Raw genomic sequence first — 20,427 nt, forward strand, 5'->3', positions numbered from 1 at the left:
TTCCTGTGTTGGACTAACGCGATAACAATACGAAACCGTCTGGGGTCCTGACGATCAGATCACACTAATATAATGCATGGGTGAAGAACCTTTTTCAAACATTTACAATCCTTCGATACTCGAATAGCGTCATTGAATAGAATGTGAACAGTTGGTAATTATAATTTTATACTATGTTGCATGGCATCGTGCCTTAAGACAAAGTGCGGGAACTTCCAGTACCTTAATTTAAAATTTTTAAAAGCTTTATGAAATTATGAAAACTTTGAAAAAATTAGATTTTTGAATTTTGAAATTTTTGAAACAATTTGAATTTTTGGAAAAATTTGATTTTTTTTATTTTGAAATATTCATTTTTTTAAGTAAAACTTTTGGACAAAATTGTTTGTCACATTTTTTATGTAATGACATGTCATGATGTTAAGCGTAATTTTATATGTACATTTGAGATTTAACTATCCCGCCATTATTATTTGTGTTGTTGCTACCAACTTTTTTAGGCGCGACTAGGGTGTAACAAACAATATTTGTTTAGGCATTGTTTAACATAATCCACTGTGTGAACAAATATTATAGAAGTTATTAATAAGCAATTACTTCATTTCTCTAATAAAGGTTCATTTCTAAATGCTAATTACAATGACAAACCGATCATGTCATATTTGAAGTATGACTGCAATTACATTATTATTTTTAAATATTATACATATTTTTAATGCTTAAAATAAATATATAATTTATAATTTATCATTATATAAATGTGTATAATGGTTGACACTAATAAATATGCGAATCACGAGTGTTACCTTATTACTAATAAAAATTATTCAAAATTGTTATATGATGTATTTATTTTTACTCAAATGCCATCTTGTACAGTAGCAAATAAGTTTTACTTCAATCGCGTGTGAACCTTACGCGCACTCTTATTTTTAGAGCAATCAGCAATCATTGCATCGCTGTTTTAACCCTTTTCACTCGGATGCCGCCGCTCTGGCGGCAAATCACATACTAATTCCGGAATTAGCGAGTGGGAAGGGTTAAAGACGAAAGGTCGAAGCGCGTTGCAGTCCAAAGATTAAACATTATAAATCATGGAACGGGACCCATAGAAGTGTAAACAAAATTAGTACTTATTAAAATCTCTATAAAATATCTGATAATTCGATGTACATATGTCTAATGATCATTTTTAACTGCCAAATTGCTTTTTTTACTTTTTTTATTGCATCTCCAATACAAGTGAAATGTTTTTTGATTTATTGAAGTTTGACGCTCCGTTCTCTCAAAAAATGAATTACCATTTTTGGCATTTTTTGTCCCGTATCTTCAAAACGGCTAGACCTGCCTTGGCCAAAATCTAATCAGCACGTCTCCTTATCAGTAGGAATCGAATGTCTTTTAAAACATTCAAATCGGTTGATCCATATTTTCAAAATCGTCGACAAAAATTGTATCTTCACATACATACACGCGCACACGCACGCACGCACGCACGCACGCACGCACGCACGCACGCACGCACGCACGCACGCACGCACGCACGCACGCACGCACGCACGCACGCACGCACGCACGCACACACACACATACATACATACACACACATCCATTTTTCTTAAGGTATTCCAAGATGTTCATGTGAAGATAATTTCATTTTCAAAATTTCACTATAACTTACCCTGCGGGATGATCAAGCCAATTTAGTTTTAGCTCGACAAGCACCTTAAACTTAAATGTGTCTCCAAATATGCTTCCAAGTGAAAATAGCCTTTCCCGGAAATAGCTGCACCAAACTGAATAAATAAGTCATCCCTATTAGATAAGTTCTTATAATAAAGTAATCAAACATGAATGGATCAACGGTTGTTACAATCTAAAAATACGTCGTAAGGAGAAGTTTCAGCCCAGCAGCTGAAATAGGATGTAAGGTTCTGATTGCTGTTAAAATATGTCAGAATTTTTTTACAAGTATTATAATAAAAATATTAACGTAAATAATTTAAAATTAGAAATCAATCAAAGATCGTATCACGTCAGTGAGCGTCCAGCGTGCAAGATAAAAAAAATTTTTAGCATAATGACGTCAACATAGACTAATTGTAAGATGTAATATGATATTTCTACCATATCACAGTTTTATTATGAAGAAAGTGCTGATAATTTATTTATTTCAGTCAGCATTGTATGATAAATTCGTTTAGTTTCAATGCGTATTTACAAGTAGCTTACTGTAACTTGAAACCTTCCGTTCTGCAAACTGTTATCGGACTCTCTGGAAGATCAACACTATTATTTAATTACATTGTTTAATGAAATGGAATTTGAATGCGCTATTTGAATGCGTGTGTGTGTGTAATGTGTGAGCGTATCACAATAAATTTACTGACCAATTTCAGAACATCAATCAAATTCAATTTACAGATGTAATACAAGAAGTAGAACAGTTGTATAATACCTTGAGCCTCATTACGATAGAGTCACTTAAATTGACAGGGCTGCATCACAATCAATCTAAATTTATAAATATTCCATAAATTTCATATTATTAACTAAAATTAATCTAAAAAAGAGAAATACAGTTGAGTTATTTTCTATAAAAACGTCCTGATTATTTGAATTCAATGAACGATATTCTTCATTTTAATAACGTGATATATTTCTACATTTTTGTAAAAATATATAATTGAAAAATTTCTTTGAATTTGAAGGGGTAAACTTAGGTGATCGAATTAATGAATAATATAGCCTACTCAGAAAGGAATCAAAACAGAGTTTTTAATTGAGATTCATAACCTGTAAAATATTATCAACAAATAGTAAAGAATCAGCATAAAAATAATATAATAAAGTCTTCTTGTAATTAATACAAAAAGTATAATAATTATTTATCCTATTATTAAGAATTTATTTATTTTTACAATTTTAATTTACCGAGAATTTTATTTATTATATCATATATGTTTCCATGCCGAAAAAACTATTAATAAGATATATAGGTATATAAAATGTAATAATTGGGCACAATATCCATGAAAATATGAATTCTTATCTTATTTTTAAATTTGAATAAGAAAATTTTGCACTAAATAAAGGCTTCGACTATAGCCTAACCCCTAATCCTATGGACTGTTTAATAATTTTTTTCAAAAAAAATGTATACTTTTTATTGATATTAAACTTCATTATTAGAATCTATAATCTATATATATATATATATATATATATATATATATATATGTAGAGTTTCGAACAAGAATCCAAAAATAATACAAAATAAAAAACAAGAAAAGTTTTTAAAAAAACAATTTCTTTATTTAATTATTTGTTTATTGTCGACGTTTCGGAACTAGGTACGTTCCATCTTCAGGACATCTGTCAAGAAACATGATCTTGATGAGATTTTAGCAAACAATATGTTTAGGAAAAGAAAATAGATTTTTCTTAAATAATGAATTAAATTGTAAAAAATATAATAATGTACAGAAATATGATAATATGTTCAAAATAAAAATGATAAAAATAAATGAGTGGATTATCAGAACAGGATATTAAACATAATAGAAAAATTTTTTTGAAAGTTATGGAATTTTTTTAAGAAAAGGTTAATGACAAAGTTGAATTAATTACCTGTATGTTTGAATATTTGTTAGCACTTTTTCACTAAACAAGCTTTTTTAACAAAAATGATTTTGTGAGTTAATTTTCCGCCGAATAATTAGATTTTGTAAATCAAAATTACTAAAAAATTTGTCTTTTTTAAAATTATTATTTGAAAACACAAATAATATTGTTCTCTGGATGTTGTTCGATTGGTTTTCGAAAATTAACTAAATGAAACTGGTGTGCCTTTTGTAACACGTGTAAACACTTGAACGAGAGATGTGAGATTGTATGTGTGTGTTTTTTTTTTCCATTAAAAAATTTCCATAACTTTCAAAAAAATTTTTCTATTATGTTTAATATCCTGTTCTGATAATCCACTCATTTATTTTTATCATTTTTATTTTGAACATATTATCATATTTCTGTACATTATTATATTTTTTACAATTTAATTCATTATTTAAGAAAAATCTATTTTCTTTTCCTAAACATATTGTTTGCTAAAATCTCATCAAGATCATGTTTCTTGACAGATGTCCTGAAGATGGAACGTACCTAGTTCCGAAACGTCGACAATAAACAAATAATTAAATAAAGAAATTGTTTTTTTAAAAACTTTTCTTGTTTTTTATTTTGTATTATTTTTGGATTCTTGTTCGAAACTCTACAAAATATACACAAATCCAAGACTCTACCATTCAATATATATATATATATATATATATATATATATATATATATATATGTGTGTGTGTGTGTGTGTGTGTGTCTGTATGTGTAAGTATGTGTAATCATAAAATAAAACACATTATTATTTAAGTAGTAATAGACAAATTATAATTCAATAATAATTTAAATATTGACACATCTAGTTCTAAAGAGAATTAACTGAGAATATTTTTTTTCAGTTATGCATAACTTACATTTCCTTAATTATAACATTGACGCACATATCAACTCAAAATGTAGGAATTTAATGCATATCTTATTGTAAATGTTGCTTAGACAATCGCATTATTTAGAAATATATTTCCAAAATTTAACTCTCTCTTTTGCACTATACTATTATCATCATCATTACTATTTTGTATAATCGTAGTATCGACTAGAAAACCCAGTTCAAAATAACCCATCATACTTAAGGACGTTATCCAGAAATTGACATATTTAACAAATGAAATTGTTTATGAGTTCCGCTATATTATAAAAATTATCGAGCAAAAATTAATAAATTCCCGTGAAAATTTAAAAAGTGTATATTTTGTACAAATACGCCTTCTACAATTCAGATGGAAAATTCTACTATAAATGAAAATTTTTATGCAATAGATGGCTTTAGTAAAATGGGTAAAAATGGTGCATGTTTACTAATATGTTTACCAAAATTACCGGATTTCATGGACATAACTATAAGTGTTTAAACAAATAATTTAAAAATAAATAAAATATCGAAGACTTAATTGAACTTGAAGTTATCACAAGCAATGAGTACTCTAAGTATTTTTGCTATTATCATTTGAATGCAACTTATTGAATGACCCCATTCCTGTTCGCCTTTTTTGTGTAATTCTATATCACAAGATTGCCCAATCGTATAATCAAAAATAAATGAAAGAAAATTTTCAATCAAACTTAATAATAAAATCCAAGACAATAATCAACCAAAATCAAAATTTGTTGCAAGGTCCGCACGATGTTCGTTGATTAAGAAAAGGAGTTCTTAAAAATACAACTAAACTGATTTCATCAGGTTTTATCGAAGTTCTATATCCACATATGATTAAATCAGGTCTGCATTCAGATTCTGGGTATTAGATGAGCTCGGAAGGGCTTCGGGGCTAAGGTGACTCCGTCTAGACCGGTCGTCTGGGGTTGCTCACCGTTTACGGCGCGGAGTTCGAAGCATTGCAGTAGACGAGCAAAAAATATGAACAGGCTAGAACGCGCCAGCGCTTCTCCTAGGCAGCGCCGTTTGCCTGTCAAATAATATTATGTATTTTAGACTTTACACATATGTTAAAAGAAGTCTAAGCTTTAAACGATTGCTGTTATGCTTCATAAAATAACTTAGCCATAGGATTGTTTAATAGCTAATATCGCAAGGACTTGTACTGTTGAAGATCGCGATCGCGAGTAACTGTATTTTTTTCAACCTAACATCACACTTAAGCCCTATAATTATCATATGAATTGAAAGCTTATTTATATATTGAGGTTTGTAAGTGAAAACTTCCTTTACCACATAAAAATTTACCACAAAAAATTCTAATCAATTATGCGCAGTAGTTTTTGGACTTAAAATACTGAAAAAATTAAGGGGGCATCCATTAATCACGTGATCGATTTTTTAAGGATTTTTGGACTCCCTCTCCCCCTTGGTTATACGTGGTAATATTCAAAATTCCCCCCTCCTCCACCAAAAATCACGTGTATTTTTAGTTACGAGAAAAAATTGTTAAGTTTTTGATTTTTTTCGAAAATGTTTGGATTTTTTAAAAAAAATCAGGTTAAAAATAAATACACGTGATATCTTACTAGACCCCCATGTGTTATTTCCTGATCAATGGATCTCACGTGATCAATGGACGCCCCATGATCAGCGTTTTTCAACATAATTTACTCTTTTGCTATAAAAAGGTAAAAATACAATTTTATCTAGAATGAAATTACTTGATGTATATGAAAAAGATGTGTTGATAGAACGACAGTGCAAAAACTCGTATGTTGAATTTGGTTCCGGATATTTTGGTGTAGGAGATGTACCACGTTTAGCAAGAACTGTTGAAGCTAATAAAAAACGCGAAAAAGGCAATATTTGACGCAAACAAGTGAATAACAACACGTGAGATCGCACTGAGTTTGAATTTATCATATTTAACAGTTCATGACCACTTGAGGGATCTTGGATTTTTCTCAATGTATGGTTCTCATAGAGAAAAATCTGAATCATAGAGATTCGCCTCTGAATAATTATGGAAATTATAAGTTCTTGATGTGAATTGTCACCAGGAATGTAAAATGGGTCGTATAGAAAATACATGCAATTGCTCAGGAAACAAAAAAGAAGAACCTGCTCAAAATAGTTGCAAAGCCGATTTCGCCAGAAAAGAGATGCAGTATGTTTAGTGAGATTTTGAAGAATTACTTTGTTTTTCAGCTTTTCCAGAATAATGTAACGGATGCCTAATGTCATCAGCTGAATAAAATAAATGATGTCCTTCAAAAGAAAAGACCAGAATTAACCAATAAGCAAGGTATAGTATTGCATCAAGACGCCGCGCGCCTTCACATAAGTTTGGCTAATCGCCAAAAGCTTTTACAGCTTGAATAGAAAACAATACCATCCCCCGATATTCTCTAGTCCTGGCATCATCGGACAAATATTTGTACCGGTCACAAAAAAAATTTTAACGATAAAATCTATAGCTTTTTATTTTATAATCATTCTGATAATCTCCAGGAGAATATTCATCGATTTTTTATATAATCGTGATGCATATTTATATATGGTATGGTTAAAAACAATTTAAACTGCTTGATTTTTTCGTATGTTTCGTCAATTAAAGTATCTAATAGTATATATATATATATATATATATATATATATATTCATTATTAGAAGTACTTTTTTTCTTACCAAGTCCAAAAGGAGCTAGGTATTCGCTGCTCAATGAAGATTCAGCCTGAGGCTTGAGAAATCGTTCCGGCCTGAATACATCAGGGTCTTTCCAGAAATCGGGATCATTATGAAGACTATGCAAGGATATCAATATTATGGTATCCTAAAATGCACAAAATGCAAGCTTCAATATAGGTTTATTTCGAATTGCACGTACCCTCCTAACCTTCGGTATAATGTGACCTCGCAATTCTGAAGTCTTCATTGCTCTGTGACCAACAGATACGGGAGCTATGTTGCCAATTCTTTGAACTTCCATTAAAACCGCAACTATATACTGTAAACTGCAATTTATTTTTATATGCATTAGAGATTAATTAAAATTATGTAAATTATGAAATAAATAATCACTTGTTTCAATTAAATTAACCAATAAACAGTAAATATCTACTCATTTAAATAATTTACTTTGAACGATCTTGTAACGTTGGTGGTCTGTCCTTTCCAACGACTCTGTCCAATTCTCGATGTATTTCTTTTTGAACATTTGGATAAAGAATGACATATAAAACAGCAAATCCTAACGTATTACTTGTCGTTTCTGAGCCAGCTTGGAACAAATCCAAGCATAGTGACAACAATTGCTGCTCTGAAAACACAAAATTTAATTTATGGATTTTTTTTTGTCATATTTAAAATTACTACCTAACATTTTCAATTGTAATATTCATTGAAAATTAATAATAATTATGCTGCAACTAATTTATGTTTTAATTAATTTAGTAATTAGTTGCAGACAGTAAAAAAAAATGTAATTAAATGAGAATACTAAAAAACTGTTAATTAATTAAATATCATTATATAAAGCAGACAAAAATTGATATACATTCCCATGAATCCCATATTTTCAAAGAAAATTTATAAGTTTTACAATTAACATTAAATTTTAAGTGTTCGAAACGAAATTGTACCTGTAAAAGTAGATCCATTTGCATTATTTTTCATCTCATGAAAAAATGCATCTATAAAATCTCTAATCACTTCATCATTGAATGTAGCTCGATGTTCATCAACGGTTTCCTAAAATTATTGTAAGTACTTTGTAAATATTATCTGTTATATATATATATATATATATATATGTATAACCTACCTTCAAAAAATCGTACAGGTCTTTCAAAGTTTTATTAATTTGGTTGTAGCCCGACCAATTCGGAGCAATATAACGGAGAATGGGTAATTCGTTCAAAAGACCGCCTGACATGTCTAACATACGAAAGCTGTCGTGTACCAGATCGAATAAACGCAGCAGGCGTTTATCATTTAATTCAAATCTGAAAATTGTTAAAGCAATTATAATGGATCAAGTTATAAGAATCAATTATTTTATACTTAAAAAAGTCATCATTTTCAAATAAACAGCTATCACCCGTTTTACAAGTAAGATTCATTTCATAAAAAACCGTATAGCTCGAAAAATTCACTCGTATATGGAAAATCCTTACTAAGCCCATATCACTATAAAAAGCACTTTTGGTCAGTTTTTAATGTGATGAATAAAAATTTATTGAACAAAAAATTAATATTAATATGTTTAATATCAAACACATTTAATAAATTATAAGAAAATTAATTTATTAACTTCCCGAAGGAGAAGTTAATGTTTTCATCAAAAAATCCGATACGCTAATTTTATGTTTTCTCGACGTTTCAAGCCATTCTGAATCGAATGAGGCCGAATTTGGAAAAAGTATGTATGTGCGTGTATGTGAACAGATTGTTTGCCGTAAATCGACGTTTTCTCGAAAACGGCTGGACCGATTCCAAAAATTTAAAAGCCATTCGATGTATCTCGATGAGAACCATCTGCGACGATCGGACGAAACGTTTCTTTATAAATAGCAGAAAAGTGAAACATTTTTCGTCCACGTTTTAGCCCGCAATTATGAATCGATTATGAAAATTCAAAAACCGTTCGAAAGTTATTGGTTGGAAATCGTGCTGATCAGTTTTTGGTAAACATCGGCCGGGCCGTTTTCTTGTAATAAAGTGTTGAAAAATTTTTTTTCGACGATTTTTATTATATTTTTTTGACGGTAGATACCGTATACTTCTAGATTATACTAAAATATTACGGCCCTACGAATTTGTCAAAGTTTGCAAAGATTGGTATCGTTTTTTTGGCATTTGTCAAAATTAGACCTTTCATCGACATTTTCAAAAACGCCTGAACCAATTTCAGAAATTTAAAAGCCATTTGATGTATCTCGATGAGGACTATCGTTTGTCAGTTTTGTGCGACGATCCGCCAAGCCGTTTCTTTATAATTTAACAATAAGTGCTAAACTTTTCGTCCACATTTAAGCTCATACTACCGAATCGATTTTAAAAAAACGTGTTCAAAAGATATTAGTTGGGAATGATACTGATTAGTTTTAGGTGAAAATCTACTGAGCCGTTTTCTTGTAATTAACTGTTGAAAAAAAAAATTAAGCTGATTTTTATAAAACTTTTTTTAGCGGTATATATCATGGTCTTGTAGAACTTACTGTAATGTACGGCCTTACGATAAATAGTTTAATTTTAAAAATTCATCAGAGTTTGAGAAAATGAGTAGTTTTTCTGACGTTAGCTAAAATTAAAATTAGACGGTTTACTTGGTATAACGATAGAGTACTTGGTCTTAATGAACATATTAAACCATTAAAGTCCTACGGAAACTGGTTCAATTATAAAAATTATTGATTTTTGAATATTTGCTTTCAGAAAATACTCCGAATTAACGTGTTCGTTAGTTTTCAATTATGTATAATAAACCCACTCGAAATACTTTTAATCACTCATAAATTAATTTATTTTTTATTGATTAAGTCGATTATTTACACATATCGGGAAGTTCATGTAACTTGCCTCAAGGCTAAATACCTATACCAACTAGTTTCAAGAAGAGAAATTGTGGTTAGACTTTTGGACATTCAAGCAGCTACACTTTCCTTATGTTGTTGTTATTCTCATTTTAGCTTAATTCATAAAATAAATATTAGCAACATGTATTATTCTTCCAGTTGGTTCAAAATTTCAATTTTGGTTTGTTAAATATAACCTTTCTTTTACTCTCTAGTTTCATCTTTTGCCATTGTAAAACTATAGTTAAAAATTATAGATTTTGTAAAAGAAAATTATATTATTTGCTCACCTTGAATAAATGAACGCTATCAAAAGCTAATTAAGAACAAAGTTTTAAAACAATGGTATTCCAAACAAACTAGCTTATACACGCTTAAGAATTAGTTTCATCAGGTTGATCTAAAACGGTTGATGGGGAGTATCCATCTTAGACTACTAATTTTAAGAATTCGTAACAGTAACATATATTTTGTAGTATTGTACTTTGATATTATATTTCGAGTAAGTGCAAAATTAATAACAAAATCGAAAAAAAATACTTTTAAAAATCGCGTGAGATCAAAAACGTGTGAAACGAAGGCCGTGAAAAACGGGGGATAAGTGTATTTATGTGATATACTAACAAAAGCTTTAGCCATACCTTTTCCCAGCCATCATAGCCCATAAGACGTTCAGTACAGGAACATCAAAAGCTGTGTGCATAAAAACAGGTCCTTCTTTGGCACGTTCCCTTAATTGAACGATTAATCCGTCACTTTCCTCCTGTAGTAAACGCTCCATTCCGCTACGACCAAATCCCAGCGAGCGAAGATGACGCACCGAAAATCTCCTGTGTTCTGCCCACAAGGGCCCGTCGGTGAATACAACCCCTGACGACGAAAAACAAACACTGTTACATTTGTTGCTAAATTATTATATTTTTATTAATTGATATAATAGTATATTTTGTGGTCGATCTAAAGAAAATGATTAGTGATACGTGGCATCGTGCCTTAAGGCAAATTGCTAAAATTTTTAAAAACTTTAATATTGAATAGATTTTTGAGACTTTAAAAATTTGACTTTTGAATCGGTTGATCCATGTTCTCAAAATCGTCTACGAAAAATTGTATCCGCACATACATACACACACATACACATACATCACTTGTTTTCTAATATATGCCAAAATGTTCATAAGGTTTTGAAACGTAGATATATAAAAATTTCCGTTTTCGATTTCTTTGCAATTACTATAACTTACTCTACAAGAAATTAATAAAAGTAATCATGCAGAAAAAACAATATAGGATCATAATTTCTTCTTCATACAGTGGCGTATCTGTACCATCCAAGGCCCGTGCCAATTTTTGATGCAAAGCCCCATCAGTAAAAATCGCCACGTGGTACTCGGTTTGATTTTAGCAGCAATTTAAAAAAAAAGAACTTTAATTAAAATTTATAAAAAAAAATCTGTAAATTGAATCTCAACAATGAAAACTAATCTATCTATATTAAAATCGACGTCGAAAGAATTGATCTTAAGAAACTAAAAATATTTTTGGCTCGCAAGCCGGGCTCCTCTAGGGACCTGTAGTATTTTGCCAGTCTTACGCTCCAATAGTTCCCCACTGTTCACATTTCATTTAAAACAATTCCTAAAAAAACTCCCATACATTTCGAGTCTAGTTGGACTTTAGTGGATAAAACAACAAAATAAATACATAAAAAACTAGTTGGTATTGGTATTTGAGGCAAAAAATAAACTAATTTATGAGTGATTAAGAGTATCCCGACTGGATTTAATACACATAATTGAAAACGAACAAACACGTTAACTCGGAGTATTTTCTAATAGCAAATTGTCAAAAATCAACGATTTTTATAATTGAACCAGTTTCCATAGGACTGTATTGGTTTAATATGTTTATTAAGACCAAGTACTATATCGTTATACCAAGTAAATCACCTAATTTTAATTTTAACAAACGTCAAAAAAACTACTCATTTTCTCAAACTTTGATATTTTTTTAAAAATTAAACTACTTATCGTAAGGCCGTACTATTTCAGCAAGTTCTATAATAGACCATGATATATATCGCCAAAACAAGTTCCATAAAAATCTGCTTAATTTTTTTTTCAACAGTCTTTTTTTTTTTTTTTTTTTTAATTTCAATAATTATTACAACTGCTAATTTATTAACATCAAGTAATATTGATAAATAATAATATAAATTTAAATAAATAAAAGAGCAAAGGATAAAATTTACATAAAAATAATATCCGTAATATGATTTAATGTAAAATATAAGCAAATAATAATAAAAATAAGATTAATAAATAATATAAATAAAATTTCAGAATAATAAAATAATACTAGAAAAATAATAAAATATAACAAAATAACAATAATAGAAATAGTAAGATAATATTAATAATAATAATAATAATAATAATAAAAATAAAAATAATAATAGGAATAATAATAATAATAACAATAACAATAATAATAACAATAATAATAATAATAATAATAATTTACAAATTTATAAGATCGTTTGGAATTTTTCGTTTTAGTCTTGTTGGGCGCGCTTCTGAGTATACTTTGTTGGCCAAGTATTTTGGGTGCTCGTCTATTCTTTTTTTGTAGTTGTTTGTTTTTTGTTTTTTCAACAGTTAATTACAAGAAAACGGCTTAGTAGATTTTCACCTGAAACTAATCAGTATCGTTCCCAACTAATATCTTTCGAACAGTTTATGATTTTTTAAAATCGATTCGGTAGTATGAGATTAAATGTAGACGAAAAGTTTAACACTTCTTTCCAAATTACAAAGAAACGGCTTGGCCGGTCGAACAAAACTGACATACAACAGTCCTCATCGAGGTGCATCGATTGGCTTTTAAATTTTTGAAATCGGTACAACCGTTTTTGAGGAAACGTCGATTTACGGCAAAAAATCTGTTCACACACACACACACACATACACACACATGCTTTTCCCAAATTTGGTCTCACTCGATTCAGAATGGCTTGAAACGTCGAGAAAACATAAAATTAACAAATCGGATTTTTTATGAAAACAAACTTCTCCTTCGGGAAGTTAATAATATATATGTAAAATTTATAAAGTAATCAACAATATTATATAGTAAAACAAAACTAATAAAATGAAACAAAATTAGAAGACTTTAGGCACAAGTTATTTGAAAAATTGAGTGTAGTTTTTATGTTTTTCGAATAATTTATATAGTAAGTTTATTTTTATTTTACTTTATTTCATTTTCATGTCATCGTTTATATATGTATTTACTGTTTTTAGCTTTGTATATTTTTTAATGGCACTCTTGTAATTATGTTAACATTAGATTTGCCTTATTGATTTATCTATTATTTTATAAATTTTAAATACTATACTATTTTTTGTATTTAATTATATATATATATATATATATATATATATATATATATATATTTAAGCTAATAATACAAATAGTGTAACAATAATAATAATCTAAATGCAAGTGTTGACACACCAAGTTTGTCCAATTGAATTTGACCCGCAGCCTATATAGGCAAACGCCGCTACTGACGCCGCACAGCATCTTCACTTACTCTTGGTTTATCAGGTTTAACTTCAAGTCCGCAAGACTTTGTATGTAGCCATATGTATTATATTGACAGGTTCGTTAAAATATTATTTGTATCAAGTATCGATATATCGGGCAGCCAACATAATTCTGATCGTACAAATCGATGGGTGATACCAGGGCTTCACGCGCTGTTCGAGCGGAATGGATACCGTGAGTTCGCTACCGCGCTTGTACTGGGACAGAGCGCGCGTGGCGCATGATGCCCTGGTAGGCCGTAACGGCACAACTGTCATTGTATCGACGAACTGACTGACAAAGACGATGGGATTGACACAATTTATAATTTTAAACGACTTGCGTTTACAGTAATTACTTTAACAATATAAGGTAGAGCGGGGCTTAGAGATCCGCGGGTAAGAAGGTCCACCACTGATATCTCAAAAACAAGTGAAGGTAAGAATTTTTTTAACAATATTTAAAAGTAGAGACAAAAGATGGATAAAACCAGACACCATCTTCATTCCTACCACGTTGCTAGTGAGAGAAAAACGGCAATGTTTAAAAATCCATAGCAAAAGTAGTTTCTTGTGTTGTTATTTGGTTTGATTGTGAGCACTGTTGCTTTATTTTCCAATCCTTAATATAATTGTTAAATACATTTAAGTTATTTAATTGTATTTGTTATGATTTTAGATGTATTTGTTAATTTTAAATTAGATTCAACAGTTTTTTTTATATAACCTCTATAAAAGCTTACATTTGGGTGGGGTAAAAGGGGCCAACTAAACCTTTACTCTGGCAAAAGTGTAAAAAATAAAGAATAGCAAATACAATATCAAATTAAGTTAAAATAAGCAATTTTACAAGAAAAAAATTAAATAAATAGTTATTCTAACTCTGCTGATGAATATTTCCGACGAAATATCAGATCAAGGTTGATTATAGTGTTATCTCCGTAAAAAATGCAACAATGAACAGGGCCGGATATACAAATTTGGCGCCCTGGGACACTGACGAAAATGCCGCTCCATTTTACTTAAATAATTTTTAAGTCTCATTTTTTTAAATTAAAATAACTATATGATTGCAGAAAATTTATTACGCATTAAATACTATAATATAACAAAATATTCATATTTGTTCTAACAAAAAGAATTATAAGTTTTCCACTAAAGACTTTCTTCACAGGCACATTCGATGAACTTCTTAGGATAAGTTACAGTAATCGCAACAAAATCGAAAATGATTTTTTTTGTATATCTTTATGTTCTAAAGGTTTATGAACTTTTTTTCTCACTTTCCGATTTTGCCGCCCTAGGCACTAGCCCCGACTGCCCCTACTGCAAATCCAGGATTGCCAATGAAATTTCTATTTATATTGCATTGCTTGAATAATGTAGCTATTATTTTGTAAAAACCCTTTAAAATTAAAACATTGGACCTATTTGCCCTTTGGCCGCCACAATTTACCGCGCCGATGGGGTAAGAAAGAGCAAGTTACAAATTTTTGAAAAACAACAAAAAAATATTCCGAGAATGATGAATTATGGGATTTTTACTGAACATACAGTCGTTTAGCAAATATGTAAAGCATAGTTTGTTTCAATGTTCAATACTACTACTGGACAATAATGTTCAGTTATTATATCCATAAAATTATTAAAACCGAATGTTTCGTCTTTTATTAACTTCCCGTAAGGTAAGTTACAGTAATCGCATAAAAATCGAAAATGAACATTTTGATATATCTTTACGTTTCGAAGGTTTTTGAACATTTTAGAATGCCTTAGAAAAAATTGATGTAAGTATATGTGTGTGCGTGTGTGCGTGTGTGTATGCATGTGCGAATACAATTTTCCGTCGACGATTTCGAGAACACGGATCAACTGATTTGAAAAATACTTCATTCGTATTGATAAGAAGACGTGCTGATTAGTTTCTGGCACAGATCCGGCCGTTTCGAAGATGAGGGGCAAAAAGTGCCAAAAATGGTAATTCAATTTTCAAGATAACGGAGCGTCCGATTTCAATAACTCAAGAAACATTTTACTTGTATGACAAAAAGTGGTCAAATTTTTGGTGAAGCGGGTCCAGAGGTTTCGGATATCCAGCAAAAACAGTAAAAAAATGTCATTTGGCGGTCAAAAATGATGATTAGACATGCACATCAAATTTTTTTGTTTACATTTCTATGCGTTTCGTATCAAGATACATAATGTTTAACTTTAGACTGAAATGTAGCGCATACGCGCTTCGATATTCGTTTTTAGAACAGATATGCAGCGCAATTGCTTTGAAAAAAATCTAAATTTTCATATAAAATTTCAAATATAAAAAAATATTTTTTTTTAAATCCCTTTTTCTCAAAAATTTCCAAATTCTCGAAAATCAAATTTTTCCAAAGTTTAAAAAAAAAATAATTTTAAATTACGGTACGGGAAGTTTTAGCAAATTTCCTTAAGGCACGATGCCATGCACCACTTGTTTAACCGTATATCCTCACCTAGTCTCTGTCCGAAAGTTCGCATCTGAAAGAAGAATCCTTCAGGTCTTCCATCAAATTCTTCCCTTGTGCAAACCTCATGTATGGCATCTCTTCCTGAGATCAACACAAGGCGATCTCGACCCAGCCTGAGCCCAACCAGAGACCCGTAGCGATCCGAAAGCTCCCTCCAGACCAAGTGATGATACTTGATCACCGACATACGACGCCACAGGTATAAAAGATTGCCAATCAATGGTAACCATGCTGGACCTAAAGAATAGATATACCAATAACTTAAACCTCAAATATGAAAAGTGATGATAATATATATTTATATTAATATTTTACCATACTAAAACTTTAAGAAAAACTGTTGCAATATATTTTGGCAGTTTTCATAATTGAGTTTTAATTTTTATTCACTGGCATTTATAACCTTTTTCATAAGGACGAGGGTTTCACAAAAAGTCTTGGTATTTAAAATAATCTGTTGAAACTTACAAACAATCAAGTTAAATGCTACTCACTGTATGTATTGATTCGTTTTTGTAATAACTTATTATAATTACTTAATTATGACTATGAATATAATCAAAACGCCTGCTAAATATTACAAATATAATATAAGCATTTGTTAAAAATTATTCAATATATTCACTTGAATCTTTACATCTCCAATTCCTACATCCGAAGCTTTACATTCATTATCAAAAGAAAAATTAAAAAAAAACAGAGATAACATTAAAGTAATAGCTACAAGAAACTTGAAACATGGCTAAGGTTTGTATGAAATCAAAGTTTTTCTACAAAAAAAATCACATTTAAGTTCAATTTAATAAAATCACTAGCAGCTGCGGATTTTAATATTAGGTAAAAATAGTTTTGTTACTTATGATTCGAATAGTTGTAGGGTAAATACGGACACATTGACTCAGTGGCCTTGTTTAAAAATTATCTTGTTTCATTAAAGTTTCGCAACTGGACCTGGATCAGGGGTCCCGGGTTCAATACCCACTTCGAGCAGCCTGTTGTCAGGCGGCAGTGACAACGGTTTTCACTTGGAAATATAGATAGCAATATGTTTCCAAGTGAAAACAGCCCTAATACGACATTGCTGCACCAATTAAATGCATCACTATTGCAGTAATAAAATAAAAATTCAGCACATAGAGATGAGACAACTGTTTTTGTTGCCATCTCTAATAAAAACAAACGTAGTTTGTAAAATATTAATCACACCAGCTCATAGAACCCATAAGTTCTGATCGCTGTTCAAATAAATTAAAAAAAAAATAACGTTTCTGACTGTATAACATGATGAAAGCCATAATCACAATGCTGTCAGATGTTTAGCGTCATTGTCGTAGTAATGAGTTCAAACGTGTTTTGCGACTTGAAAAGCTTTTTGATGTTGTGTTTTTGGGACCTGATTATTGTTGTTTGTAATTATTTCAATTAAAGTTTAAGAACCTATGAAAGTACTAGCGATTTCAATCAATTTTATTGCAATAATCAGATGTTTGATGGAAATTGATTGTTTGATAGGTTCAGGTGAAGTTTGATTAATTAAACCCATATAATGGACAAAATGACATATGTAGTACTATTTGGAAGTACTATAAGACCAAGAAAAAAAACCCTCAAAGACGATCAAATGGCTTTTAACATTTACTCCAAGTATGCAAAACTTGTATTTTCAGCAAAATCTTTTTTTTTTTCTTCTCAGCCCTATAACTACTTACTACCTTTTGGGTCCATGCTTCATGTGGTGATCTCCAAAAAAGGACCAAACGATTTATTTGTAAACTGCTTTCTTAAAAAATGAGCATTTCAATATGTCCTTATCTTATGTCATTTTGTCCGCGGTCAAAATGTATTTTGTAATAGATTGCATTTTTCTTCAATAAATATTATAATAAAATTATATTTCCTACTATACTATCTTACTGGTAGTCAATAAACTGGTTGAGACTGGCTATAATATCACTAAATAAAGAAATATAATTATAAAACAACACACCATGCCATTTTAATATTTCTCCTATGGATTATAGAAGATCTTCATATAGCATATTTATTGTGTTTGCTATATAACCAATGTATTCGTTTGATTTATAGTTACCAGAAATACTATCGACATACAGATATAAATGTGATTTGAAACAAAAAATAAACACTGATTAAACACCTCCATTTCACCATATTGCCATTCAAATTATCAAATATTATCTTTTTTATAAAATAGCCACATTTCCAATGTTACTTCTAAACATTAAGACACAAAACGCGAATAGGTAATCAGCATTTGTTAAATGATACCTTGCATAGATAACAATTAAGATTCCCTGAATTTGTACCATCACGCTTCATTGATCATGATAAAGCGGCACAATTGCAAATCTGATACTTTTTCTCGCAGTATGTGTGTTTATACATATCTAAATGAAAAAAAACGAAATGAAAACACGAAAATTATACAATTGTGGTTTCAAAAATGATATTCCTGAAAAATCATCTCCTACGGCCAATGTGAGGGAATGTCTCGAAAGCTCGCGATATCGGCAATTCCACGAGATGAATCAACGACATCAGACACAAAACGAGAAGCAAAAGGGCATCGACTTCGAAAAAGATATTCGGGAAAACCGGTCCACGTGATCATTAACAGAGTTCCATGACCTATCGCAACCATCGTCCCCTTGACCGATTCCCGTCGTGCCCAAAAATGCATGATTTTGCAAAATGCGCTCGAAACCATCTTTCATGTTTAGTTTCGACTAAATCAGATATTATGTATGAATTTAACCATTTCCAAAATAAAACTAGTATTTTTTTTATTTTATTCTTTAGAAAGTATGCATCGTCGAAAAGAATTAAAAATTTCAGAACTGCAGCACTTGTTGCAAAATTTATAACACAACACATTGCAAATATGTGAATGCAATATAATGCACATATTTAAAATGCAAATGAATGGATTTTTAAAAACGTAATATTTTTTATTATTATTTTGTACACATAAATATATTGATAAAACTGATAACAATTTCAACTTACCAGAATGAAAGTAGTAACACATTGGTATTTAAGTATATTCGAAAAAGTATATCTACGGCATATTTTTCTATAACCTAATTTATAACGTGATTTATCAAATTTACAATGAACTAATTCTGTTAATATTTTTTCTGGTAGTTTCTCAATTATTAAATATTGCAAAAAATCACTCTCACCTGGAGGATATCTAAATGGTTTTCTGGTATCGCACCACATCCACACTACTACAGCGACCATAAAAATTATGATCGCAAGTATCATTTTATATTATTATTCGAAATAGCTCAACAGAAAATATTAAATTTTAAATTATATAAAAATTGCTGGCTTTAAAAGATTACGTCTTGACTTCACAAAGGCGTAATCTCAACTATAGGAATCGACAAAAGAAAGTTTCTAAGCCAGGGATAGCTCCAATCTGAGTAACGTCTTACGCGATATACCATCAGCCACAACCTTAAATCATTGAAGTCATGCTTTGTAATGTAAATAATTGAAATATTTTTTTTAATTCTTTTATAAATAAAAATTGTTCATAAAAATACTATTTGAAGATTTAAAAAAACAATTGTTTTTTAATTGAAATTACTAACAATAAGTACAAAACATTCTATGTTTTTTTGAACTATGGATGCTTACCAGTATCTATTTTTTGGCTTCAAGGTTTGCATAAAATTTGGTACAATTTTCTTCATAATTAAGTTGAGTGATTTGTATTGTTTTCAGTGCTCCTATTTCAAATCGAGTATTTTGATATGTACAGTTAATTCGATTCAAATTTTGTAGAAATAATTAATGTTAAAATATATAAAATTAATTGGCACTTACTGGAACTTTCCGTACTAAAAATTTAAACATTTATAACAGCTTTCGCAGTCTAAGGGATAATTGGTACGGTACCCATAACAATGTAAACTAAATTTGTACTTATTAGTAAAATCTCTATAAAATATATGATAATTTGATGTGCATATGCTAATGATCATTCTAGACTGCCAAAAGGCTTTTTTTTTCTTTTGTTAATGGATCTCCGAAACCGTTGCGCCTACCTTCCCAAAAATTTAATCAGTTCTTCATTTCGCTAATACAAATAAAATGTTTTTTGAATCATTTTAATCGGCTCCGTTATCTTTAAAACTGAATTACCATTTTTAGCACTTTTTGCCCCGAATCTTCAAAAC

At 30.0% G+C, this 20,427-nt stretch overlaps 1 protein-coding gene across 1 annotated transcript; it reads right to left on the reverse strand.

Moving 5' to 3' along the window:
* Positions 1–5,270: 5,270 nt before the first annotated feature.
* LOC113375671 (methyl farnesoate epoxidase-like) lies at positions 5,271–19,507 on the reverse strand. Its single transcript, XM_026615607.1, has 9 exons — positions 19,423–19,507; positions 16,208–16,459; positions 10,773–11,001; positions 8,379–8,559; positions 8,197–8,305; positions 7,694–7,874; positions 7,452–7,569; positions 7,244–7,388; positions 5,271–5,582 (listed from the first exon to the last, which is right to left on the reverse strand). Exons 1-9 carry the CDS (start codon positions 19,505–19,507, stop codon positions 5,404–5,406), a joined length of 1,479 nt encoding a protein of 492 aa, XP_026471392.1. The 3' UTR covers positions 5,271–5,403.
* Between the last annotated feature and the right edge of the window lie 920 nt (positions 19,508–20,427).

Source organism: Ctenocephalides felis, unplaced genomic scaffold (assembly GCF_003426905.1).
Source record: "Ctenocephalides felis isolate EL2017-DRISC unplaced genomic scaffold, ASM342690v1 CF-g0.4_SCAFFOLD_01886, whole genome shotgun sequence".
NCBI classification, from domain to species: Eukaryota; Metazoa; Arthropoda; class Insecta; order Siphonaptera; family Pulicidae; genus Ctenocephalides; species Ctenocephalides felis.

Coding starts and splice junctions, on each gene's coding strand:
- LOC113375671 (XM_026615607.1), bottom strand. CDS start 19,507: ATGATACTTGCGATCATAATTTTTATGGTCGCTGTAGTAGTGTGGATG. Junction 16,460..19,422: donor ACCATTTAGATATCCTCCAG/GTGAGAGTGATT, acceptor TCTATTCTTTAG/GTCCAGCATGGTTACCATTG. Junction 5,583..7,243: donor CCTAGCTCCTTTTGGACTTG/GTAAGAAAAAAA, acceptor ATTATTTGACAG/GCAAACGGCGCTGCCTAGGA.